Source organism: Salvelinus fontinalis, chromosome 29 (assembly GCF_029448725.1).
Source record: "Salvelinus fontinalis isolate EN_2023a chromosome 29, ASM2944872v1, whole genome shotgun sequence".
In the NCBI taxonomy this organism is placed as follows: Eukaryota; Metazoa; Chordata; class Actinopteri; order Salmoniformes; family Salmonidae; genus Salvelinus; species Salvelinus fontinalis.
In genome coordinates, this window is record NC_074693.1 from 28,203,528 (window position 1) to 28,230,457 (window position 26,930).

At 43.7% G+C, this 26,930-nt stretch overlaps 1 protein-coding gene across 1 annotated transcript in view; it reads right to left on the bottom strand.

Moving 5' to 3' along the window:
• The window catches only part of LOC129827770 (dedicator of cytokinesis protein 2-like), a gene marked incomplete in the record, with an annotated part of 209,877 nt that overhangs the window by 76,209 nt on the left and 106,738 nt on the right, over positions 1-26,930 (bottom strand). Inside the window, 1 exon segment of the mRNA XM_055888932.1 lies at positions 6,915-7,057. Within this exon segment, the coding sequence (XP_055744907.1) occupies positions 6,915-7,057 (143 nt within the window).

Genomic DNA, 26,930 nt, shown 5'->3' on the forward strand with positions numbered 1-26,930 from the left:
TCTGTCTGTCTGTCTCTACCTCTGTCGGTCTGTCTCCACCTCTGTCTGTTCCTGTCTGTCTATCTCGGTCTGTCTGTCTCTATCTAGGTTGGTCTGTTTCTCTGTCTGTCTGTGTGTCTCCACCACTGCCTGTCTCTGTCTCCACCTCTGTCTTTCTGTCTCAACCTCTGTCTGTCTTTCTCCACCTCTGCCTGTCTTTGTCTCCACCTCTGTCTGCCTATATCAACCTCTGTCTATCTCTGTCTCCACCTCTGTCTGTCTGTTTCTACCTCTGTCTGTCTGTCTGTCTCCACCTCTGTCTGGCTCTGTCTGTACCTGTCTGTCTATCTCGGTCTGTCTGTCTCTATCTAGGTCGGTCTGTTTCTCTGTCTGTCTGTCTGTCTGTCTCCACCACTGCCTGTCTCTGTCTCCACCTCTGTCTGTCTGTCTCCACCTCTGTCTGTTTGTCTCCACCTCTGTTTGTCTGTCTGTCTCCACCTCTGCCTGTCTCTGTCTCCACCTCTGTCTGTTTATATTGACCTCTGTCTGTCTCTGTCTGTACCGCTGTCTGTACCTGTCTGTCTCTCTGTCTGTCTGTCTCTCTGTCTCCACCTCTGCCTGTCTGTCTCCACCTCTGTCTGTCTCTGTCTCCACCTCTGTCTGTCTCTGTCTCCACCTCTGTCTGTCTCTGTCTCCACCTCTGTCTGTCTCTGTCTCCACCTCTGTCTCTGTCTCCACCTCTGTCTGTCTCTGTCTCCACCTCTGTCTGTCTCTGTCTCCACCTCTGTTTGTCTCTGTCTCTACCTCTGCCTGTCTCTGTCTCTGTCTCTACCTCTGTCTGTCTCTGTCTCCACCTCTGTCTGTCTGTCTCCACCTCTGTCTGTCTCAGTCTTTACCTCTGTCTGTCTCAGTCTCTACCTCTGTCTGTCTCAGTCTCTACCTCTGTCTGTCTCAGTCTCTACCTCTGTCTGTCTCAGTCTCTACCTCTGTCTGTCTGTCTCCACCACTGGCTGCCTGTGTCTGTACCTGTCTGGCTATCTCGGTATGTCTGTCTCCACCTCTGTCTGTCTGTCTCCACCTCTGTCTGTCTGTCTCTTTCCACCTCTGTTTGTCTGTCTCTACCTCGGTCTGTCTCTGTCTCTACCTCTGTATGTCTCTCTCCACCTCTGTCTGTCTGTCTTCACCTCTGTCTGTCTGTCTCTACCTCCATCTGTCTCTGTCTGTACCTGTCTGTCTCTATGTCTGTCTGTCTCTATCTACCTGTCACTGTCTGTCTGTCTGTCTGTCTGTCTGTCTGTCTGTCTGTCTGTCTGTGTCTGGCTGTTTTGCCCTGTTATTCGATATCCATTTTTAACCTGTTGGGGATGGGGGCGCTGTTTAGACTATTTATGCTAATGTGGCTAATTTTTTAAACGGCTTCCCACAAAATCCTTGATCGTACAATATGCATATTATTATTATTATTGGATAGAAAACAGTCTATAGTTTCTATAGGAGTTGAAATTTTGTCTCTAAGTGGAACAGAGCCCATTCTACAGCAATTTCCCTGACATGGAGTCAGATTTGAGAAACGTTGGCCACTTTTCTGAAGTCATTTAAACGGGCACTGTCGTTGCTATGACTATACGGACACTTCTTACGTCTTCCCCTGGATGCCTTTACGTGATGACGATTCCAACGGGCTCGATTGCTCGTTCACAGGCACTACAAATGAAAAAAACCTTTAGCTAGCAAGTCTTTTCTTGCTGCGTAACGCGCGTGGAAGACACCGACCCTCTCCTGTTCCAAGCATTAGTTTAGCCTGTTATATTTCTCCGGTCATCTTTTCACTCGTTATAGGAGTTACAAACATCACAAAGTAGTTAATTTAAAGCGTTTTATAGCAATTTATATCCGTTTAGTGCGATTTTGGGACATTTATTTTTGCAACGATGTGAAAAGTTGGGAACGCTTTTCAGTTCATCCCGAACGTAGTTGACATTTCCACATGGCAAGAGGACAGCTTTCCACCAAAAGACGATTTCTCCCAAGAAAGGATCCTTTGCCCAAGATACTGATGGAAGAACAGCTCAAGGTAGGACATTTTTATTATGATAAATCGTGTTTCTGTCGAAACATTTTAGTGGCTTAGGACGCCATGTTTTTTGACGTAGCTTCGCTTGGCGCAAACTGTATTGAAAAGTAAGGATAAATTAAAAAATGTAATAACGCAATTGTATTAAGAATTAAATTGTCTATCAATCCCTGTCCACCCTATATTTTTTAGTCACGTTTATGAGTATTTATGTATAAGAGTAGATCACTGTCTAAGTGGCGCAAGGACGTTTTCTTTACCAGCTTGTCTACATTTCACATTGTCTAACCATGATTTTGGTGGCTAAATATAAACATTTTCGATCAAACTGTATATGCATGTTGTAATGTGATGTTACAGGAGTGTCATCGGAAGAATTCTGAGAAGGTTAGTGAAAAAATTAATATCTTTTGGCGATGTTGACTTTTATCGCTCACTTTGGCTAGAATCAATGCTGGGCTGCTAATTGCTATGTGCTAAGCTAATATAACGATTTATTGTGTTTTCGCTGTAAGACACTTAGAAAATCTGAAATATTGTCTGTATTCACAGGATCTGTGTCTTTCGATTCGTGTATGCTGTGTATTTTTACGAAATGTTTGATGATTAGTAGTTAGGTAAACACGTTGCTCATTGTAATTATTCTAGTCCATTTGTGATGGTGGGTGCAATTGTAAACTATGCCATATACCTGAAATATGCACTTTTTTCTAACAAAACCTATCCCATACCATAAATATGTTATCAGACTGTCATCTAATGAGTTTTTTTGTTGGTTAGGGGCTATAAATATCTTAGTTTAGCCGAATTGGTGATGGCTACTGGTGTTGGTGGACAAATAAAAGATGGTGGAATATGCTAATGTGTTTTTAGGTAATAGATGTACATCTTTACATATTGTGTCTTCCCTGTAAAACATTTTAAAAATCGGAAATGTTGACTGGATTCATAAGATCTGTGTCTTTCATTAGCTGTATTGGACTTTAATGTGTGAAAGTTAAATATTTTAAAAAAATATTTTTTTTGAATTTCGCGGCACTGGTTTTTCAGTGGGGGGGGGGGGGGGAGTGCCGCTAGCGGCACGCTGATCCTAGACAGGTTAAGTCAATCTCCCTCTTTGTTTCTCTCTATGCTACTGACGTCACTTTTCTTCATCACATATTTATTTGTTTATCCTCTCTGTCTCTCTCTCTGTTTCTCTCTCTCTGTTTCTCTCTCTCTCTCGCTCTCTCCCCCTCTCTCTCAATTAAATGTCAATTTATGGGGCTTTATTGGCATGTGAAACATATGTTTACATTGCCAAAGCAAGTGAAATAGATAAAAAAAACTAAATTGAAATAAACTATACAAATGAACAGTAAACATGTATCTTTCTCTCTATTTCCCTCAAGGGGTTGGTTCTATATACATTGGACAAAAAGGGGTGCTTGGTTCTAACTCTCTAGGTCCGTTAAAATGAAGGAAAGTTTGTACTTCCTGAAGTAACTATTGGGAAAATAATAAAATAAAGATCTCTCCCTCTCTCCCTCTCCCTCTCCCTCTCTCCCTCTTTGCTCAGGATTCATTAGTGCCATCAAAGTAAAGGGGGAAATAGAGTCATAACTTCACTTCAAAGGTTCTGTGGTTCTGTTCTGTCAACAAATTGCTTTAACAAGCCTTTAACAAGCCTTTGTAGGATATTGATGAGAGTTTGTTATTCACTTTTTGTGTAGGATTACGTGCGTACAGGCAGGCATGGTAATATACGTACCTGGGTGCCTATTTCTATGTGTGAGTCAGTGAATGTGTGAAGCCAAAAGGGGATAGATGTGAGGTACTATGTGATTAATCTGCTGTTCACTATGGTCCCCTGTGTGGGATTGGTAAGCGCTGAAGCCTTCTGAGTGGTCAGTTTCAATCAATCACATTTATGTTTAAAGACCTTTTAACATCAGCAGTCACAACGTGCTTTACAGTAACCCAACCTAGAGCCTAAAGTGCAAGCAATGCAAGAGAAAGCACAGTGGTCAGGACACTCTCTTGAAGAAGTGGTGTAAAAAGTACCCAACTGTCATACTTGTGTAAAAGTAAATATACATTAATAGAAAATGACTCAAGTAAAAGTGAAAGTCACCAAGTAAAACATTACTAGAGGAAAAGTATCTGGTTTTAAATATATTTAAGTATCAAAAGTCAATGCAACCGCTAAAAATGTACTTAAGTATCAGAAGTAAAAGTATGAATCAATTTAAATCCCTTATACTAAGCAAACAAGATGGCACCATTCTTTAATATTTTTTTACAGACAGCCAGGGACACACTCCAAGGCATATTTTACAAATGAAGATTGTGTGTTTAGTGAGTCTGCCAGATCAGAGGCAGTATGAATGACAAGGGACCATTTTCCTGTCCTGCTAAGCATTCAAAATGTGTCAGGGAAAATGTCTGGAGTAAAAAGTACATCATTTTCTTTAGAAATGTAGTGAAGTAAAAGTAAAAGGTAAGTAGTATTTTAAAGTATTTTTACTTAAGTACTTTACACCATTGCCTAGAAGGAAGGGACCTAGGAAGAAACCTAGAGAGGAACCAGGCTCAAATGGTTAATTCTTCTTAATAGGGGGCGCTATTTTCACTTTGGGAAAAAATCGTGACCAAATTAAACGGCCTCGTACTCTGTTCTAGATCATACAATATGCATATGATTATTACTATTGGATAGAAAACACTCTGAAGTTTCTAAAACTGTTTGAATTATATCTGTGAGTTAAACAGAACTCATTTGGCAGCAAACTTCCAAACAGGAAGTGAAAATTCTGAAAATGGGGCTCTGTGTCAGGGCCTGCCTATTCAATCGCCTTATATTTATGGATCTGTATGCACTTCATACGCCTTCTACTAGATGTCAAAAGGCAGTAGAATGTTGAATGGGGTGTCTAGCTTGATGTGAGACCGAATGAGAGCTTTTGGAGTGACAGGTCCGCCCTATTGGCAGTATTCAACTGTGCACCAGGGAACCCCACATTGTCTTCTGAAATGAGTAAGGTATACACAACGAAATGCTCCAGCTCTGACTTTATTGCATACATATGAGAAAAACATCATAAAGATGGATTTTCAACCGAGTTTGACCAGTTTATTCGACGTTTATTGTGAATTTTGGAATTTTTCGTTCCATGCGCCAAGAGTTCTTGGACATGTGCGCTCCACATGGCTAGCCAAAGTTGCTAATTCGACAGAAGAAATGGACATTCTAAAACAAAACAACGATTTATTCTGGAACTAGGACTCTTTGCACTACATTCTGATGGAAGATCATCAAAGGTAAGAGAATATTTATGATGTTATTTCGTATTTTGGTGGAATATGTTGGCTCCAACAAGGCGGGGAATTGTAGGGCGCTGTCTCACAATATTGCATGCTGTACGTTGTTCTAAAGTTATTTTTAAAAATCTAACACAGCGCTTGCATTAAGAACCAGTGTATCTTTCATTTGCTGTACACCATGTATTTTTTAGTAAAGTTTATGATGAGTTTTTTGGTTAGATTACATGACTGTCCAAAATTTCTCCGGACAATTTGGTGCATTATGGCTACGTATTCACAATGTAAAACCACGATTTGTAGCTCTAAATATGCACATTTTCGAACAAAACATAAATGTATTGTATAACATGATGTTATAAGACTGTCATCTGATGAAGTTGTTCAAAGGTTAGTGATTAATTTTATCTCTATTTGTGGGTTTTGTGAAAGCTATGTTGGCGGTGAATAAATGGCGTTGTGTGTTTGGCTATTGTGGTGAGCTACTATAAATGTATATTGTGTTTTCGCTGTAAAACACATAAAAAATCGGAAATATTGGCTGGATTCACAAGATGCTTATCTTTCATTTGCTGTACAACATGTATTTTTCATAAATGTTTTATGATGAGTATTTATGTATTTCACGTTGCTCTCTGTAATTATTCTGGCTATTTTGGTGCTATTTGTGACGGTGGCTGCAATGTAAAACTACGATTTATACCTATAAATATGCACATTTTCGAACAAAACATAAATGTATTGTATAACATGATGTTATAAGACTGTCATCTGATGAAGTTGTTCAAAGGTTAGTGATTAATTTTATCTCTATTTGTGGGTTTTGTGAAAGCTATGTTGGCGGTGAATAAATGGCGTTGTGTGTTTGGCTATTGTGGTGAGCTACTATAAATGTATATTGTGTTTTCGCTGTAAAACACATAAAAAATCGGAAATATTGGCTGGATTCACAAGATGCTTATCTTTCATTTGCTGTACAACATGTATTTTTCATAAATGTTTTATGATGAGTATTTATGTATTTCACGTTGCTCTCTGTAATTATTCTGGCTATTTTGGTGCTATTTGTGACGGTGGCTGCAATGTAAAACTACGATTTATACCTATAAATATGCACATTTTCGAACAAAACATAAATGTATTGTATAACATGATGTTATAAGACTGTCATCTGATGAAGTTGTTCAAAGGTTAGTGATTAATTTTATCTCTATTTGTGGGTTTTGTGAAAGCTATGTTTGCGGTGAAAACATGGCATTGTGTGTTTGGCTATTGTGGTGAGCTAATATAAAAATATATATTGTGTTTTCGCTGTAAAACATTTAAAAAATCGGAAATGATGGCTGGATTCACAAGATGTTTATCTTTCATTTGCTGTATTGGACTTGTGATTTCATGAAATTATATTATATGATATCCCTGTGGCGCTAGGCTAGGCTATGCTAGTCAGCTTTTTTGATGAGGAGGATCCCGGATCCGGGAGGGTGAATCGGTAGAGGTTTAAGCAGTAAGCTGTGCCCTGATAGGCTGTGTCCTGATAGGCTGTGTGTGCGTGTCTCACCACATTGTCTCTGCTCAGGACCTCCAGGATGTTGTTGAGCAGCTCCACGCTGTTCCTCCGCTCGTCATGAGGACCCTCCCCCATGTCCTTCAGCGCTCCGCTCAGCTCCCGAAGCATCATGGGTAGCAGAATGTCACGGCACTCTGAGGGACACAACACATATTCAGGGTGGTCAGGTTCCAGCCATGCGCGCGCGCGCACACACACACACACACACACACACACACACACACACACACACACACACACACACACACACACACACACACACACACACACACACACACACACACACACGCAGGTGATCAAACAACCGTACACATACAACAGGGTCTCTCAAACTGCACAACCACACACTGACCATTTAAACTGTAGTTATGTCCTTGAGCTGTTCTTGTCTATTGATGTTCTGTATTATGTCATGGTTCATGTTCTGTGTGGACCCCTGGAAAAGTAGCTGCTGCTTTTACAACAGCTAATGGGGATCCTAATAAAATACCAAATACCATACTCAATGCTCTCCATTCTTTAATCTCTCTTTCTTTCCCTCCCTCTCTCTAGCCGCAGGTAGACTAAGCACATTAAAAGCTCATTTAGGCAGAGGAGAGTCATTATTAACAGAGAGCAAGCAGGCAAGTCGTGCTGAGATAGCCTGGGTCTAACCTAGCACTCAATCACTGCACTGAGAGAGACAGGAAACCTAGCACTCAATCACTGCACTGAGAGAGACAGGAAAGGTGTGAGGAAAGGGGGAGGACAGGGATGAGGGGAGAAGTGGGAGGAAATGGGGAGGTGAGGAGAGTTGGCAGTTAGGGGGGGGGGGGAGAAGAAGAGAGAGAGGAGGGGGAAGGTAAAGCGAGAGTAGTACACTGCCAAGAGATGTACACAGCTCAGTGATCCAGAGAAGGAGATGTACACAGCTCAGTGATCCAGAGAAGGAGATGTACACAGCTCAGTGATCCAGAGAAGGAGATGTACACAGCTCAGTGATCCAGAGAAGGAGATGTACACAGCTCAGTGACCCAGAGAAGGAGATGTACACAGCTCAGTGATCCAGAGAAAGAGATGTACACAGCTCAGTGACCCAGAGAAGGAGATGTACACAGCTCAGTGACCCAGAGAAGGAGATGTACACAGCTCAGTGACCCAGAGAAGGAGATGTACACAGCTCAGTGATCCAGAGAAGGAGATGTACACAGCTCAGTGACCCAGAGAAGGAGATGTACACAGCTCAGTGACCTAGAGAAGGAGATGTACACAGCTCAGTGACACAGAGGAGATGTACACAGCTCAGTGACCTAGAGAAGGAGATGTACACAGCTCAGTGACCCAGAGAAGGAGATGTACACAGCTCAGTGACCCAGAGAAGGAGATGTACACAGCTCAGTGACCCAGAGAAGGACATGTACACAGCTCAGTGATCCAGAGAAGGAGATGTACACAGCTCAGTGATCCAGAGAAGGAGATGTACACAGCTCAGTGACCCAGAGAAGGAGATGTACACAGCTCAGTGATCCAGAGAAGGAGATGTACACAGCTCAGTGACCCAGAGAAGGAGATGTACACAGCTCAGTGATCCAGAGAAAGAGATGTACACAGCTCAGTGACCCAGAGAAGGAGATGTACACAGCTCAGTGACCCAGAGAAGGAGATGTACACAGCTCAGTGACCCAGAGAAGGAGATGTACACAGCTCAGTGATCCAGAGAAGGAGATGTACACAGCTCAGTGACCCAGAGAAGGAGATGTACACAGCTCAGTGACCTAGAGAAGGAGATGTACACAGCTCAGTGACACAGAGGAGATGTACACAGCTCAGTGACCTAGAGAAGGAGATGAACACAGCTCAGTGACCCAGAGAAGGAGATGTACACAGCTCAGTGACCCAGAGAAGGAGATGTACACAGCTCAGTGACCCAGAGAAGGAGATGTACACAGCTCAGTGACCCAGAGAAGGAGATGTACACAGCTCAGTGACCCAGAGAAGGAGATGTACACAGCTCAGTTACCCAGAGAAGGAGATGTACACAGCTCAGTTACCCAGAGAAGGAGATGTACACAGCTCAGTGACCCAGAGAAGGAGATGTACACAGCTCAGTGAACCAGAGAAGGAGATGTACACAGCTCAGTGACCCAGAGAAGGAGATGTACACAGCTCAGTGACCCAGAGAAGGAGATGTACACAGCTCAGTTACCCAGAGAAGGAGATGTACACAGCTCAGTTACCCAGAGAAGGAGATGTACACAGCTCAGTGACCCAGAGAAGGAGATGTACACAGCTCAGTGAACCAGAGAAGGAGATGTACACAGCTCAGTGAACCAGAGAAGGAGATGTACACAGCTCAGTGACCCAGAGAATGAGATGTACACAGCTCAGTGACCCAGAGAAGGAGATGTACACAGCTCAGTGACCCAGAGAAGGAGATGTACACAGCTCAGTGACCCAGAGAAGGAGATGTACACAGCTCAGTGACCCAGAGAAGGAGATGTACACAGCTCAGTGACACAGAGAAGGAGATGTACACAGCTCAGTGACCCAGAGAAGGAGATGTACACAGCTCAGTGATCCAGAGAAGGAGATGTACACAGCTCAGTGACCCAGAGAAGGAGATGTACACAGCTCAGTGATCCAGAGAAAGAGATGTACACAGCTCAGTGACCCAGAGAAGGAGATGTACACAGCTCAGTGATCCAGAGAAGGAGATGTACACAGCTCAGTGAACCAGAGAAGGAGATGTACACAGCTCAGTGACCCAGAGAAGGAGATGTACACAGCTCAGTGACCCAGAGAAGGAGATGTACACAGCTCAGTGACCCAGAGAAGGAGATGTACACAGCTCAGTGACCCAGAGAAGGAGATGTACACAGCTCAGTGATCCAGAGAAGGAGATGTACACAGCTCAGTGACCCAGAGAAGGAGATGTACACAGCTCAGTGACCCAGAGAATGAGATGTACACAGCTCAGTGATCCAGAGAAGGAGATGTACACAGCTCAGTGAACCAGAGAAGGACATGTACACAGCTCAGTGACCCAGAGAAGGAGATGTACACAGCTCAGTGACCCAGAGAAGGAGATGTACACAGCTCAGTGACCCAGAGAAGGAGATGTACACAGCTCAGTGAACCAGAGAAGGAGATGTACACAGCTCAGTGACCCAGAGAAGGAGATGTACACAGCTCAGTGACCCAGAGAAGGAGATGTACACAGCTCAGTGATCCAGAGAAAGAGAGAATAAACAAAGATAAAGTGAGAAAGTTGATCTTCCTCCTTGCTACTGTTTATGTGAACAGTGAGAGATAAGAGACGAGACATTGTGTTGACTCTCCTCTAATGTAAACATGTCCAAACTCAATCAACCACTCCTCCCCCACACAAGTTCTACTCAAACATATTGTGGTTACAATTTAACACACCTGTCTGGTGATATATGAAATAGTAAGTTAGCCAGGAGGTGACAGAGGGTGAGGAGGTAAGAGAGGGTAAGACGGTGAGAGAGGATGGAAAGGTAAGGAGGTGAGATAGGGTGATAAGGTGAGAGGGTGAGGAAGTGAGAGAGGGTAATAAGGTGAGAGGGTGAGGGAGTGAAAAAGGGTGATAAGGTGAGAGGGAGGGGAAGTGAGAGAGGGTGATAAGGTGAGAGGGAGAGGAAGTGAAAGAGGGTGATAAGGTGAGAGGGTGAGGAAGTGAGAAAGGGTGATAAGGTGAGAGGGAGGGGAAGTGAGAGAGGGTGATAAGCTGAGAGGGTGAGGAAGTGAGAGAGAGTAATAAGGTGAGAGGGTGAGGAAGTGAGAGAGGGTATTGCTGTACCAGCCAAGAACAAAATAACAAAATTACCCAGCAAGCAATTTTCGAGGCCAGACCACTTCAACCCAGTTTGTGCATACGCACGTGCGTGTGCTCTGCAGGATGTATTTCCCCCCCCCCCCCCCACACACACACACACACACACACACACACACACACACACACACACACACACACACACACACACACACACACACACACACACACACACACACACACACACACACACACACACACACACACACACACACACACACACACGCACACACACACCCACACACACACACACACAGCCTGAAGTACTAATCTTTATTAAATTTTAAAAACTGTGTTTACTCTCTATAAACTCAGTTTTTGTTTATGTATTTGAGTGTGTGTGTGTGTGTGTTTGTCTGTATGTGCGTGTGTCTAATTGAATAGAAATGAACAGCCATCCCTGGCTGGCAGGCAGTGGATAGAGCCATGATAAATCAGCAGCCAGCTGAAAGCTACTTTCCATTTTTCATTTCATGCCATCGAGTCCCAGCCAACACAATAAACTATCTAGCATGGTAATAAGGTGACATTCCAATTACTGGCGGGCATCTAAATCAGAGCCCTCTTCCTCCTCCTCTTCTCTCTCTCTTTCACTAGTTGGTTAGGATCCCTGGATCAGAGTTAGAGTGGGAAGGTAATGGAGGAGGCCATTCCTGGAACAAGCAGCTACATCTAGGGGGTGGAAAGGACTGGTGGTAGGCCAAATCACTACTACCATCTATCTGTGTCTCTGTCTGTCTGTCTTGTCTGTCTCTCTATCTGTCTCTCTGTCTTGTCTGTCTGTCTCTCTGTCTGTCTGTCTCTCTAACTGTCTCTCTCTCTGCCTCTGTCTGTCTCTCTGTCTCTCTCTCTTGTCTGTCTGTCTGTCTGTCTGTCTGTCTGTCTGTCTGTCTGTCTGTCTGTCTGTCTGTCTGTTTCTCTGTCTCTGTCTCTCTGTCACTGTCTGGTTGTCTCTTTCTCTGTCTGTCTGTTTCTGTCTGTCCATCTGTCTCTCTCTGCCTGTCTCTCTTTCAACAGCATACCAAGTGTATTGATCCATTAATTGTCTGTTTATTTGATTATGTCTACTGACGTGTTTAATTGACACGTTAAGAGAGGTATAGATGAAGAAATGTATTTATTTGTCCCTGTCCTCTCCTCGGCTCGTCAGTACGCAGTATCTGTCCTCTTCCTCTCAGATCCTTAGACAGAGCCTTGTCCAAAATAACAAAAAACTGACGGACGGACAGACAGACAGACAGACAGACTGACGGAGAGACAGACAGAATGAGAAACAGACAGACAGAGAGACAGACAGTCATTTCCTCAACTGACAAAACTCCATCTACTCTTCTCCATTACCCCCCTCACTCATCTCTCCCACCTCTCTCTCCCCCTCCACCCCTCTCCCCCCTCACTCATCTCTCCCACCTCTATCTCCTCCTCCACCCCTCTCCCCCTTCACCCCTCCCCCCTCCACTCATCTCTCCCACCTCTCTCTCCTCCTCCACCCCTCTTCCCCCTCACTCATCTGTCCCACCTCTCTCTCCTCCTCCACCCCTCTCCCCCCTCACTCATCTCTCCCACCTCTCTCTCCTCCTCCACCCCTCTCCTTCTCCACCCCTCTCCCCCCTCACTCATCTCTCCCACCTCTCTCTCCTCCTCCACCCCTCTCCCCCTCACGCATCTCTCCCACCTCTCTCTCCCCCCTCCACCCCTCTCCCCCCTCACTCATCTCTCCCACCTCTCTCTCCTCCTCCACCCCTCTCCTCCTCCACCCCTCTCCCCCTCACTCATCTCTCCCACCTCTCTCTCCTACTCCACCCATCTCCCCCTCCACCCCCCTCCCACCTCCCTCTCCCACTCCCCCCACCTCTCTCACCACCCAACCCAACAGTTTCCATAGTAACTCATCGTTGCATTCGGGATGGGTGTAGAGTAGTAATCAAAGATGACTATGGACAGATCAGACAGTATGTGCTTTTAGTTTCAGCTGTGTGCGTTTGGGGTGTAAATGACTCATGTATAGAATAAAATACACAGTCTCATACAGACATAGACATACAAGTTTATACACATACTGTACACCTGCACACATGCTGTATGTAGAAACAATATGAAAAAGTGTGAAAATATATCAAGTCACTCCTGTAAGTCCCTCTGGATAAGAGAGTAAATGTAAATGTCCTTTTCCTTGCCTCTCTCTGAGTACAAGAACTGTCTGTTCTCTCGCTCAGTTAATACTGTTTATCTTCAGAAATCATATTGGGTTATCATAAAGACCGACGTGATCATTTACTGAAAACTAAAAAATATTACAAATGTATGGTCTTACCCCGCCTTAATCTATCGGATCAATTCTCTCTCATTCATTTCCTGTGTAAAACTAGGACGTGTAGTTGATTGTAGGTCTGGGTAGTAACCATAGGGTCAGAGGACTGGCGATGGAAGGAGAGAGAGATGGATGGTCGAACAATTGTCATAATGTCCTCCGTCACTTCATCTAAAGACATTTAAAGACATTTAAAGACATCTATTTGATTTAGTTAGTCTTTTCAATGACCAGTTTTGTTATTTTCTTTTGAACATATTATATGTTTCGCTGGCATTATTCCTCACTTTCAAATAAAAGCCTCACTCTGGGCAAGACAAGTCAAGATCTGCTGCTGCTGCCTCCTCACTGTTAAAGTCCTACCGCAGGGCCTCCCCTCACAGACTGATAGACAGATAGAGGAGTTAGCACACAAACTGATAGACAGATAGAGGGGTTAGCACACAGATTAGATTGAACCCTCTGGCCTTAGAGAATAAGCAAGAAAACGAATGAACAACGGACTAATTATTTTATTGTCTCTGCTTGTCCTGATCTGTCGTTCCTTTCTTCTACCATCCCATCCAGTATGGTTCATTTCTTCTACCATCCCATCCAGTATGGTTCATTTCTTCTACCTTCCCATCCAGTATGATTCATTTCTTCTACCATCCCATCCAGTATGGTTCCTTTCTTCTACCATCCCATCCAGTATGGTTCATTTCTTCTACCATCCCATCCAGTATGGTTCCTTTCTTCTACCATCCCATCCAGTATGGTTCCTTTCTTCTATCATCCCATCCAGTATGGTTCCTTTCTTCTACCATCCCATCCAGTATGGTGCCTTTCTTCTACCATCCCCTCCAGTATGGTTCCTTTATTCTACCATCCCATCCAGTATGGTGCCTTTATTCTACCATCCCATCCAGTATGGTGCCTTTCTTCTACCATCCCATCCAGTATGGTTCCTTTATTCTAACCTTCCCATCCAGTATGGTTCCTTTATTCTACCATCCCATCCAGTATGGTTCCTTTATTCTACCATCCCATCCAGTATGGTGCCTTTCTTCTACCATCCAATATGGTTACTTTCATCTACCATCCCATCCAGTATGGTGCCTTTCTTCTACCATCCCATCCAGTATGGTGCCTTTCTTCTACCATCCCATCCAGTATGGTTCCTTTCTTCTACCATCCAATATGGTGCCTTTCTTCTACCATCCCATCCAGTATGGTTCCTTTCTTCTACCATCCCATCCAGTATGGTGCCTTTCTTCTACCATCCCATCCAGTATGGTTCCTTTCTTCTACCATCCCACCCAGTATGGTTCCTTTCTTCTACGCTCCCATCCAGTATGGTTCATTTCTTCTACCATCCCATCCAGTATGGTTCATTTCTTCTACCATCCCATCCAGTATGGTTCCTTTCTTCTACCATCCCATCCAGTATGGTTCATTTCTTCTACCATCCCATCCAGTATGGTTCCTTTCTTCTACCATCCCATCCAGTATGGTGCCTTTCTTCTACCATCCCATCCAGTATGGTCCCTTTCTTCTACCATCCCATCCAGTATGGTCCCTCTCTTCTACCATCCCATCCAGTATGGTTCCTTTCTTCTACACTCCCATCCAGTATGGTTCCTTTCTTCTACCATCCCATCCAGTATGGTGCCTTTCTTCTACCATCCCATCCAGTATGGTGCCTTTCTTCTACCATCCCATCCAGTATGGTGCCTTTCTTCTACCATCCCATCACTACCATCCCATCCAGTATGGTAACTTTCTTCTACCATCCCATCCAGTATGGTTCCTTTCTTCTACCATCCCATACAGTATGGTTCCTTTCTTCTACCATCCCACCCAGTACGGTTCCTTTCTTCTACCATCCCATCCAGTATGGTGCCTTTCTTCTACCATCCCATCCAGTATGGTGCCTTTCTTCTACCATCCCATCCAGTATGGTTCCTTTCTTCCACCCTCCCATCCAGTATGGTTCCTTTCTTCTACCATCCCATCCAGTATGGTGCCTTTCTTCTACCATCCCATCCAGATTGGATCCTTTCTTCTACCATCCCATCCAGTATGGTTCCTTTCTTCTACCATCCCATCCAGTATGGTTCCTTTCTTCTACCATCCCATCCAGTATGGTTCCTTTCTTCTACCATCCCATCCAGTATGGTTCATTTCTTCTACCATCCCATCCAGTATGGTTCCTTTCTTCTACCTTCCCATCCAGTATGGTGCCTTTCTTCTACCATCCCATCCAGTATGGTTCCTTTCTTCTACCATCCCATCCAGTATGGTCCCTCTCTTCTACCATCCCATCCAGTATGGTTCCTTTCTTCTACACTGCCATCCAGTATGGTTCCTTTCTTCTACCATCCCATCCAGTATGGTGCCTTTCTTCTACCATCCCATCCAGTATGGTTCCTTTCTTCTACCATCCCATCCAGTATGGTGCCTTTCTTCTACCATCCCATCCAGTATGGTTCATTTCTTCTAACATCCCATCCAGTATGGTTCCTTTCTTCTACCATCCCATCCAGTATGGTTCTTTTCTTCTACCATCCCATCCAGTACGGTGCCTTTCTTCTACCATCCCATCCGGTATGGTGCCTTTCTTCTACCATCCCATCCAGTATGGTTCATTTCTTCTACCATCCATTCCAGTATGGTTCCTTTCTTCTACCATCCCATCCAGTATGGTTCCTTTTTTCTACCAACCAATCCAGTATGGTTCATTTCTTCTACCATCCCATCCAATAAGGTTCCTTTCTTCTACCATCCCATCCAGTATGGTTCCTTTCTTCTATCATCCCATCCAGTATGGTTCCTTTCTTCTACCATCCCATCCAGTATGGTTCCTTTCTTCTACCATCCCATCCAGTATGGTTCCTTTCTTCTACCATCCCATCCAGTATGGTGCCTTTCTTCTACCATCCCATCCAGTATGGTTCCTTTCTTCTACCATCCCATCCAGTATGGTTCCTTTCTTCTACCATCCCATCCAGTATGGTCCCTTTCATCTACCATCCCATCAGGTATGGTGCCTTTCTTCTACCATCCCATCCAGTATGGTTCCTTTCTTCTACCATCCCATCCAGTATGGTGCCTTTCTTCTACCATCCCATCCAGTATGGTGCCTTTCTTCTACCATCCCATCCAGTATGGTAGCTTTCATCTACCATCCCATCCAGTATGGTTCCTTTCTTCTACCATCCCATCCAGTTTGGTTCCTTTCTTCTACCATCCCATCCAGTATGGTTCCTTTCTTCTACCCTCCCATCCAGTATGGTTCCTTTCTTCTACCATCCCATCCAGTATGGTGCCTTTCTTCTACCATCCCATCCAGTATGGTTCATTTCTTCTAACATCCCATCCAGTATGGTTCCTTTCTTCTACCATCCCATCCAGTATGGTTCTTTTCTTCTACCATCCCATCCAGTACGGTGCCTTTCTTCTACCATCCCATCCAGTATGGTCCCTCTCTTCTACCATCCCATCCAGTATGGTTCATTTCTTCTACCATCCCATCCAGTATGGTTCCTTTCTTCTACCATCCCATCCAGTATGGTTCTTTTCTTCTACCAACCAATCCAGTATGGTTCATTTCTTCTACCATCCCATCCAATAACGTTAATTTCTTTTACCATCCCATCCAGTATGGTTCCTTTCTTCTACCATCCCATCCAGTATGGTTCCTTTCTTCTACCATCCCATCCAGTATGGTGCCTTTCTTCTACCATCCCATCCAGTATGGTGCCTTTCTTCTACCATCCCATCCAGTATGGTGCCTTTCTTCTACCATCCCATCCAGTATGGTGCCTTTCTTCTACCATCCTATCCAGTATAGTGCCTTTCTTCTACCATCCCATCCAGTATGGTTCCTTTCTTCTACCATCCCATCCAGTATGGTTCCTTTATTCTACCATCCTATCCAGTATAGTGCCTTTCTTCTACCATCCCATCCAGTATGGTTCCTTTCTTCTACCATCCCATCCAGTATGGTTCCTTTCTTCTACCATCCCATCCAGTATGGTGCCTTTCTTCTACCATCCCATCCAGTATGGTGCCTTTCTTCTACCATCCCATCCAGTATGGTAGCTTTCATCTACCATCCCATCCAGTATGGTTCCTTTCTTCTACCATCCCATCCAGTTTGGTTCCTTTCTTCTACCATCCCATCCAGTATGGTTCCTTTCTTCTACCCTCCCATCCAGTATGGTTCCTTTCTTCTACCATCCCATCCAGTATGGTGCCTTTCTTCTACCATCCCATCCAGTATGGTTCATTTCTTCTAACATCCCATCCAGTATGGTTCCTTTCTTCTACCATCCCATCCAGTATGGTTCTTTTCTTCTACCATCCCATCCAGTACGGTGCCTTTCTTCTACCATCCCATCCAGTATGGTCCCTCTCTTCTACCATCCCATCCAGTATGGTTCATTTCTTCTACCATCCCATCCAGTATGGTTCCTTTCTTCTACCATCCCATCCAGTATGGTTCTTTTCTTCTACCAACCAATCCAGTATGGTTCATTTCTTCTACCATCCCATCCAATAACGTTAATTTCTTTTACCATCCCATCCAGTATGGTTCCTTTCTTCTACCATCCCATCCAGTATGGTTCCTTTCTTCTACCATCCCATCCAGTATGGTGCCTTTCTTCTACCATCCCATCCAGTATGGTGCCTTTCTTCTACCATCCCATCCAGTATGGTGCCTTTCTTCTACCATCCCATCCAGTATAGTGCCTTTCTTCTACCATCCCATCCATTATGGTGCCTTTCTTCTACCATCCCATTCAGTATGGTGCCTTTCTTCTACCATCCCATCCAGTATGGTTCCTTTATTCTACCATCCCATCCATTATGGTGCCTTTCTTCTACCATCCCATTCAGTATGGTGCCTTTCTTCTACCATCCCATCCAGTATGGTTCCTTTCTTCTACCATCCCATCCAGTATGGTCCCTTTCTTCTACCATTCCATCCAGTATGGTCCCTTTCATCTACCATCCCATCCAGTATGGTCCCTCTCTTTTACCATCCCATCCGGTTTTGATGTGTTCAACCTGTCACACTGATTGTCGGACGGAAGAATAATTTGTGTAAATTGAGCCATTATTGCTTCTCATAAATGTTTCGGGGCGACCAGAAACAGATTAGCCATTGTGACAGAGACGTGCGTGTGTGTGTGCGTGCGCATGTGTTTGTACAGTCTGTGCCTGCCAGGCTCCTTAATCCATGGAGCGTAAATCAAATTAATCTAGAGGGAAAAGATCCAATCCGTTCAAATGTTACACATGGTCCATGGATGCAACCTAGTGTCATAAACCCTAGGACAGAGACAACCAGCCCTAGAAACACACACACACACACACACACACACACACACACACACACACACACACACACACACACACACACACACACACACACACACACACACACACACACACACACACACACACACACACACACACACACACACACACACACACACACACACACACACACACACACACACACTGTCAAATCACACACACACATACACACACAAATAACAGACACACACATAACCCCCCAGCTAGATTCACTATGTATTGGGAGGCAGACAGGTAGATTTACTATGTATTGGGAGGCAGACAGGTAGATTTGCTATGTATTGGGAAGCAGATAGGTAGATTTACTATGTATTGGGAGGCAGACAGGTAGGTTTACTATGTATTGGGAGGCAGACAGGTAGATTTGCTATGTATTGGGAAGCAGACAGGTAGATTTACTATGTATTGGGAGTCAGACAGGTAGATTTACTATGTATTGGGAAGCAGACAGGTAGATTTACTATGTATTGGGAGGCAGACAGGTAGATTTACTATGTATTGGGAGGCAGACAGGTAGATGTACTATGTATTGGGAAGCAGACAGGTAGATTTACTATGTATTGGGAAGCAGACAGGTAGATTTACTATGTATTGGGAGGCAGACAGGTAGATTTACTATGTATTGGGAGGCAGACAGGTAGATTTACTATGTATTGGGAAGCAAACAGGTAGATTTACTATGTATTGGGAGGCAGACAGGTAGATTTACTATGTATTGGGAGGCAGACAGGTAGATTTACTATGTATTGGGAAGCAGGCAGGTAGATTCACTATGTTTTGGGAGGCAGACAGGTAGATTCACTATGTATTGGGAGGCAGACAGGTAGATTTACTATGTATTGGGAGGCAGACATGTAGATTCACTATGTATTGGGAGGCAGTGATATCAGACCAGAACCCATTAGCTGGTATAAAATGTACTCCCCTCCTGCATACTTGACTGGCCTAAACGCTCTCCCACAAACAGGCTCACATCTACAACAAAAGGCCAAATACTTCTCAATTAAAATGATTGTCAGCCCTTATTTAGCGACTCAGGGTTGAGATGGTATGAATGAATAAATAAATGGATAAGCAAGGCAGTCACTCCAAGATGGCACAGCAGTCAGACGTCCTTTGTCCTCATCTTGTCGTGTCCCGTATATATATATATATATATATATATATTTACACCTTTCTTTGCATATCTTTTATATATTTTCTTCTCAAAAAACTCAACTTCAAAACACTTTCCTGCAACCCGCCTCACCAAATAAAAATATATATTATTTACATCAAATCTGAAAATCCACAATAGAAGCTAGCCAGAAGCTAACCAGAAGCTAACCAGAAGCTAGCCAGAAGCTAACCAGAAGCTAACCAGAAGCTAATCCAGAAGCTACCCAGAAGATAGCCAGTTTACTGGCTAACATTAGTATTTCAACTAACCACTGTTTGTGGTCTTCAGCTATTCCTTTAGCTAGAAAATCTATCGCCACTTTTGTACAACGCGACTCAGACCAGAACATACCGGACCTATTTTTCTCTATATCCCCGGAGTTCAACCGCAAGCTCTGGACATTTACACCTGGATTTCGCAGCTAGCTAGCTGCTACCCGTGTGACTATTGGCTTACGTTGATCCCGGAGCAAACATCAATTATTCCAGAGCTAGCCAGCTGAAGAGTTCCATCAGCCACTCCTGAGCTACAATCACCTATCCGGACCCGTTTTACTGCCAATGCGGAGCCCCACCGGGCCTTCACGACTGGACTACCGACGTTATCTGCCCGAGGGAGTTATCCAACTGGCCCCTCCGTCGCAACGTTACCTGAATGCCCTTCTGCGGCCCGCTAATCGTTAGCTGTCTTATCGGCTGCTATTTGAATAAGTCTATCGGACAATTGTTCTTCGGTCACTATAACTATATTTATTTTGCCAATTGAATTGATCCCCTCTACCACACGGAACCCCACTAATCTACCGACGGAAACGCACGAGTTGGCTAAAAACAGACCTCCATCCTATGCTAGCTTGCTACCGATGGCCCGGCTAGCTGTCTGAATCACCGTGACCCCAACCAACCTCTACTCACTGGACCCTTATGATCACTCGACTAAGCATGCCTCTCCTTAATGTCAATATGCCTTGTCCATTGCTGTTCTGGTTAGTGTTTATTGGCTTATTTCACTGTAGAGCCTCTAGCCCTGCTCACTATACCATATCCAACCATTCAGTTCCACCACCCACACATGCGATGACATCACCTGGTTTCAATGATGTTTCAAGAGACAATATCTCTCTCATCATCACTCAATACCTAGGTTTACCTCCACTGTATTCACACCCATCATACCTTTGTCTGTACATTATTCCTTGAAGCTATTTTATCGCCCCCAGAAATGTCCTTTTACTCTCTGTTCTAGACGTTCTAGACGACCAATTCTCATAGCTTTTAGCCGTACCCTTATCCTACTCCTCCTCTGTTCCTCTGGTGATGTAGAGGTAAATCCAGGCCCTGCAGTGCCTATTTCCACTCCTATTCCCCAAGCACTCTCTTTTGATGACTTCTGTAACCGTAATAGCCTTGGTTTCATGCATGTTAACATTAGAAGCCTCCTCCCTAAGTTTGTTTTATTCACTGTTTTAGCACACTCTGCCAACCCGGATGTTCTAGCCGTGTCTGAATCCTGGTTTAGGAAGACCACCAAAAATTCTGACAATTTCATCCCTAACTACAACATTTTCAAACAAGATAGAACGGCCAAAGGGGGCGGTGTTGCAATCTACTGAAAAGATAGCCTGCAGAGTTCTGTCCTACTATCCAGGTCTGTGCCCAAACAATTTTAACTTCTACTTTTAAAAATCCACCTCTCTAAAAACAAGTCTCTCACCGTTGCCGCCTCTGCCCCCAGCTGTGCTCTGGACACAATATGTGAACTGATTGCCCCTCATCTATCTTCAGAGCTCGTGCTGCTAGGCGACCTAAACTGGAACATGCTTAAAAACTTCTTCTCAATAGGGGGTGCTGTTTGCACTTTGTAATAATTTCGTTCCCAAATTAAACTGCCTCGTACTCAATTCTTGCTCGTACAATATGCATATTATTATTACTATTGGATAGAAAATACTCTCTAGTTTCTAAAACCGTTTGAATTATATCTGTGAGTAAAACAGAACAGAACAGAGCAATTTTCCTATGAGGATGTGAGAATGCTGAAATCTGCTGGCTGTTCTGAGATCTGTTTATAAATCTGCCTGTCTTCTATTGGTTGAGATGCATTGCATATGTCTTCCCCTGGGTGTCAGTGAATAGTGAGAATTGAAATGGAGTTGCTAGGCAGAACTGAGAGGTTATAAATGGGCTGGCAACGTGGGGTCCGTCCTTTGTCCTCTTCGCCCTGACGCAGAAAGGAGCTCTGGCTGTCGTTCTAGAACGCTCCGGTTATAGGCCTTAGATATATCCGGCTCTGTTTTTATTCGATATAGGTGTTAAAGACATCATAATGTTGTTATATTAAACCGAGTTATATCAGTTTATATCGGTATATTGCGATTTTCGGATATTTATTTGTACTGCGTTTTAGTGAGTCGGACACGTCTTTGCCACATGGCTAATGTTTACTGCTAATTCGAACGTTGAAGAGGAGAATCTACAACCAAGCAACGATTCTTTTGGACAAAGGATACCTTGCCCAAGATTCTGATGGGAGTTCATCAAAAAGTAAGAAGTATTTATGATGTTAATTCGTTGTTCTGTTGAAAGATGTAGAACTCATATTCTGCCATTAATCTAGGTGCGGTCTTGCTTTAACGCACGCTGTATGTTGTAGTAACGCTAATTTAAAAAATCTAACACAGCGATTGCATTAAGAACTAATGTATCTTTCATTTGCTGCCCAACCTGTATTTTTTAGTCAAGTTTATGATTAGTTATCGATTAGATTAGGTGCCTCTCCCAAGATTTCTCCCGACATATTGCTGGCAGTCTGGCTACTTTTCTCATTGTATAACCACGATTTGTGCCGCTAGATATGCACATTTTCGAACAAACTCTATATGTATTGTGTAATATGATGTTATAGGACTGTCATCTGATGAAGTTTTGAGAAGGTTAGTCAAAAATGTAATATCTTTTGCTGGTTTATTCGCTATCGCTAACGTGCATGAATCAATGCTGCTGTGTGGTTGGCTACTGTAGTAAGCTAATATAATGCTATATTGTGTTTTCGCTGTAAAACACTTAAAAAATCTGAAATATTGGCTGGATTCACAAGAGCTTTGTCTTTCATTTGTTGTACGCTGTGTATTTTTCAGAAATGTTTTATGATGAGTATTTAAGTAATACACGATGGTCTCTGTAGTTATTCTAGTTGCTTTGGTGAGAGTTGTGATGGTGGCTGCAATGGTAAACTATGATTTATACCTGAAATATGCACATTTTTCTAACAAAACATATGCTATACAATAAATATGTTATCAGACTGTCATCTGATGAAGTTGTTTCTTGGTTAGTGGCTATTTATATCTTTATTTGGTCGAAATTGTGATAGCTACCTATGCAGGAAAAAAATGGTGGACAAAAAAAGTGGTGTCTTTTGCTATCATGGTTAGCTAATAGATTTACATATTGTGTCTTCCCTGTAAAACATTTTAAAAATTAGAAATGATGGCTGGATTCACAAGATGTGTATCTTTCATCTGGTGTCTTGGACTTGTGATTTAATGATATTTAGATGCTAGTATTTACTTGTGACGCTATGCTAGGCTATGCTAGTCAGCTTTTTTACTGATGGGGGTGCTCCCGGATCCGGGTTTGTGAGGAAGTAGAGGTTAACACCCCAGCCATCCTACAATCTAAGCTTGATGCCCTCAATCTCACACAAATGATCAATGAACCTACCAGGTACAACCCCAAAGCCGTAAACACGGGCACCCTCATAGATATCATCCTAACCAACTTGCCCTCTAAATACACCTCTGCTGTTTTCAACCAAGATCTCAGCGATCACTGCCTCATTGCCTGCATCCGTAATGCGGTCAAACAACCTCCACTCATCACTGTCAAACGCTCCCTGAAACACTTCAGCGAGCAGGCCTTTCTAATCGACCTGTCCGGGGTATCCTGGAAGGATATTGATCTCATCCAGTCAGTAGAGGATGCCTGGTTATTTTTTTTAAACGCCTTCCTTACCATCTTAAATAAGCATGCCCCATTCAAGAAATTTAGAACCAGAAACAGATATAGCCCTTGGTTCTCTCCAGACCTGACTGCCATTAACCAACACAAAAACATCCTATGGCGTTCTGCATTAGCATCGAACAGCCCCCGTGATATGGAACCTTTCAGGGAAGCTAGAAACCAATATACACAGGCAGATAGAAAAGCCAAGGCTAGCTTTTTCAAGCAGAAATTTGCTTCCTGCAACACAAACTCAAAAAAGTTCTGGGAGTCTAAAGTTCAAGTTCTAAAGTCCATGGAGAATAAGAACATCTCCTCCCAGCTGCCCACTGCACTGAAGATAGGAAACACTGTCACCACCGATAAATCCACTATAATTTAGAATTTCAATAAGCATTTTTCTATGGCTGGCCATGCTTTCCACCTGGCTACCCCTACCCCGGTCAACAGCACTGCACCCCCCACAGCTACTCACCCAAGCCTTCCCCATTTCTCCTTCTCCCAAATGCAGTCAGCTGGTGTTCTGAAAGAGCTGCAAAATCTGGACCCCTACAAATCAGCCGGGCTAGATAATCTGGACCCTTTCTTTCTAAAATGATCTGCTGAAATTGTTGCCACCCCTATTACTAGCCTGTTCAACCTCTCTTTTGTGTCGTCTGAGATTCCCAAAGATTGGAAAGCAGCTGCGGTCATCCTCCACTTCAAAGGGGGGGACACTCTTGACCCAAACTGCTACAGACCTATATCTATCCTACCCTAACTTTCTAAGGTCTTCGAAAGCCAAGTCAACAAACAGATTACCGACCATTTCGAATCCCACCATACCTTCTCCGCTATGCAATCTGGTTTCAGAGCTGGTCATGGGTGCACCTCAGCTCAAGGTCCTAAACGATATCTTAACCGAGCTAGATAATCTGGACCCTTTCTTTCTAAAATGATCTGCTGAAATTGTTGCCACCCCTATTACTAGCCTGTTCAACCTCTCTTTCGTGTCGTCTGAGATTCCCAAAGATTGGAAAGCAGCTGCGGTCATCCTCCACTTCAAAGGGGGGGACACTCTTGACCCAAACTGCTACAGACCTATATCTATCCTACCCTAACTTTCTAAGGTCTTCGAAAGCCAAGTCAACAAACAGATTACCGACCATTTCGAATCCCACCATACCTTCTCCGCTATGCAATCTAGTTTCAGAGCTGGTCATGGGTGCACCTCAGCTCAAGGTAAGAAACAATACTGTGCAGCCGTATTCATTGACCTGGCCAAGGCTTTCGTCAATCACCACATCCTCAACGGCAGCCTCGACAGCCTTGGTTTCTCAAATGATTGCCTCGCCTGGTTCACCAACTACTTCTCTGATAGAGTTCAGTGTGTTAAATCGGAGGGTCTGTTGTCCGGGCCTCTGGCAGTCTCTATGGGAGTGCCACAGGGTTCAGTTCTTGGACCGACATCAATGATGTCGCTCTTGCTGCTGGTGAGTCTCTGATCCACCTCTACGCAGACGACACCATTCTGTATACATCTGGCCCTTCTTTGGACACTGTGTTAACAACCCTCCAGGCGAGCTTCAATGTTATACAACTCTCCTTCCGTGGCCTCCAATTGCTCTTAAATACAAGTAAAACTAAATGCATGCTCTTCAACCGATCGCTGCCTGCACCTGCCCGCCTGTCTAACATCACTACTCTGGACGGCTCTGACTTAGAATATGTGGACAACTACAAATACCTAGGTGTCTGGTTAGACTGTAAACTCTCCTTCCAGACTCACATCAAACATCTCCAATCCAAAGTTAAATCTAGAGTTGGCTTCTTATTCCGCAACAAAGCATCCTTCACTCATGCTGCCAAACATACCCTTGTAAAACTGACCTTACTACCAATCCTCGACTTCGGTGATGTCATTTAGAAAATAGCCTCCAATACCCTACTCAATAAATTGGATGCAGTCTATCACAGTGCCATCCGGTTTGTCACCAGAGCCCCATATACTACCCACCACTGCGACCTGTACGCTCTCGTTGGCTGGCCCTCGCTTCATACTCGTCGCCAAACCCACTGGCTCCAGGTCATCTACAAGACCCTGCTAGGTAAAGTCCCCACTTATCTCAGCTCGCTGGTCACCATAGCAACACCCACCTGTAGCACGCGCTCCAGCAGGTATATCTCTCTGGTCACCCCCAAACCCAATCCTTCCTTTGGCCACCTCTCCTTCCAGTTCTCTGCTGCCAATGACTGGAACGAACTACAAAAATCCCTGAAACTGGAAACACTTATCTCCCTCACTAGCTTTCAGCACCAGCTGTCAGAGCAGCTCACAGATTACTGCACCTGTACATAGCCCATCTATAATTTAGCCCAAACAACTACCTCTTTCCCTACTGTATTTATTTATTTATTTATTTATTTAGCTCCTTTGCACCCCATTATTTCTATCTCTACTTTGCACATTCTTCCACTGCAAATCAACCATTCCAGTGTTTTACTTGCTATATTGTATTTACTTCGCCACCATGGCCTTATTTTAATTTTATTTTTAATTTTTAATTTTTTTGCCTTCACCGCCCTTATCTCACCTCACTTGCTCACATTGTATATAGACTTATTTTACTACTGTATTATTGACTGTATGTTTGTTTTATTCCATGTGTAACTCTGTGTTGTTGTATGTGTCGAACTGTTTTGCTTTATCTTGGCCAGGCCGCAATTGTTCTCAACTTGCCTACCTGGTGAAATAAATGTGAAATAAAAAAATAATTAAAAAAAGATGAATTGTGTTAGGAATCATCACACAGGGTGATTCATGAATGTCACAACTGACCAGTGACAGGCTCGGAGGGAGACAGAGGTTCGCTGATGAGCTACATGAACTTTGCGTGCGTCCATCCAGCTAACAAACGCAGAGGACAATCTCTCTCTCTCTCTCCTCTCCTCTCCTCTCACCCTCCTCTCCTCTCCTCTCTTTTTTCCTCTTTTTCCTATTCAATTCAATTCAATTCAAGGAGCTTTATTGGCATGGGAAACATGTGTTAACATTGCTAAAGCAAATGAGGTAGACAATACACAAAAGTGAAACAAACAAAACGAATTAACAGTAAACATTACACATACAGAAGTTTCAAAACAATAAAGACATTACGAGTGTCATATTAAATATATACAGTGTTGTAACAATGTATTAAATGGTTAAAGCACACAAGTTAAAATAAGTAAGCATAAATATGGGTTGTATTTACAATGGTGTTTGTTTTTCACTGGTTGCCCTTTTCTTGTGGCAACAGGTCACAAATCTTGCTGCTGTGATGGCACACTGTGGAATTTCACCCAGTAGATATGGGAGTTT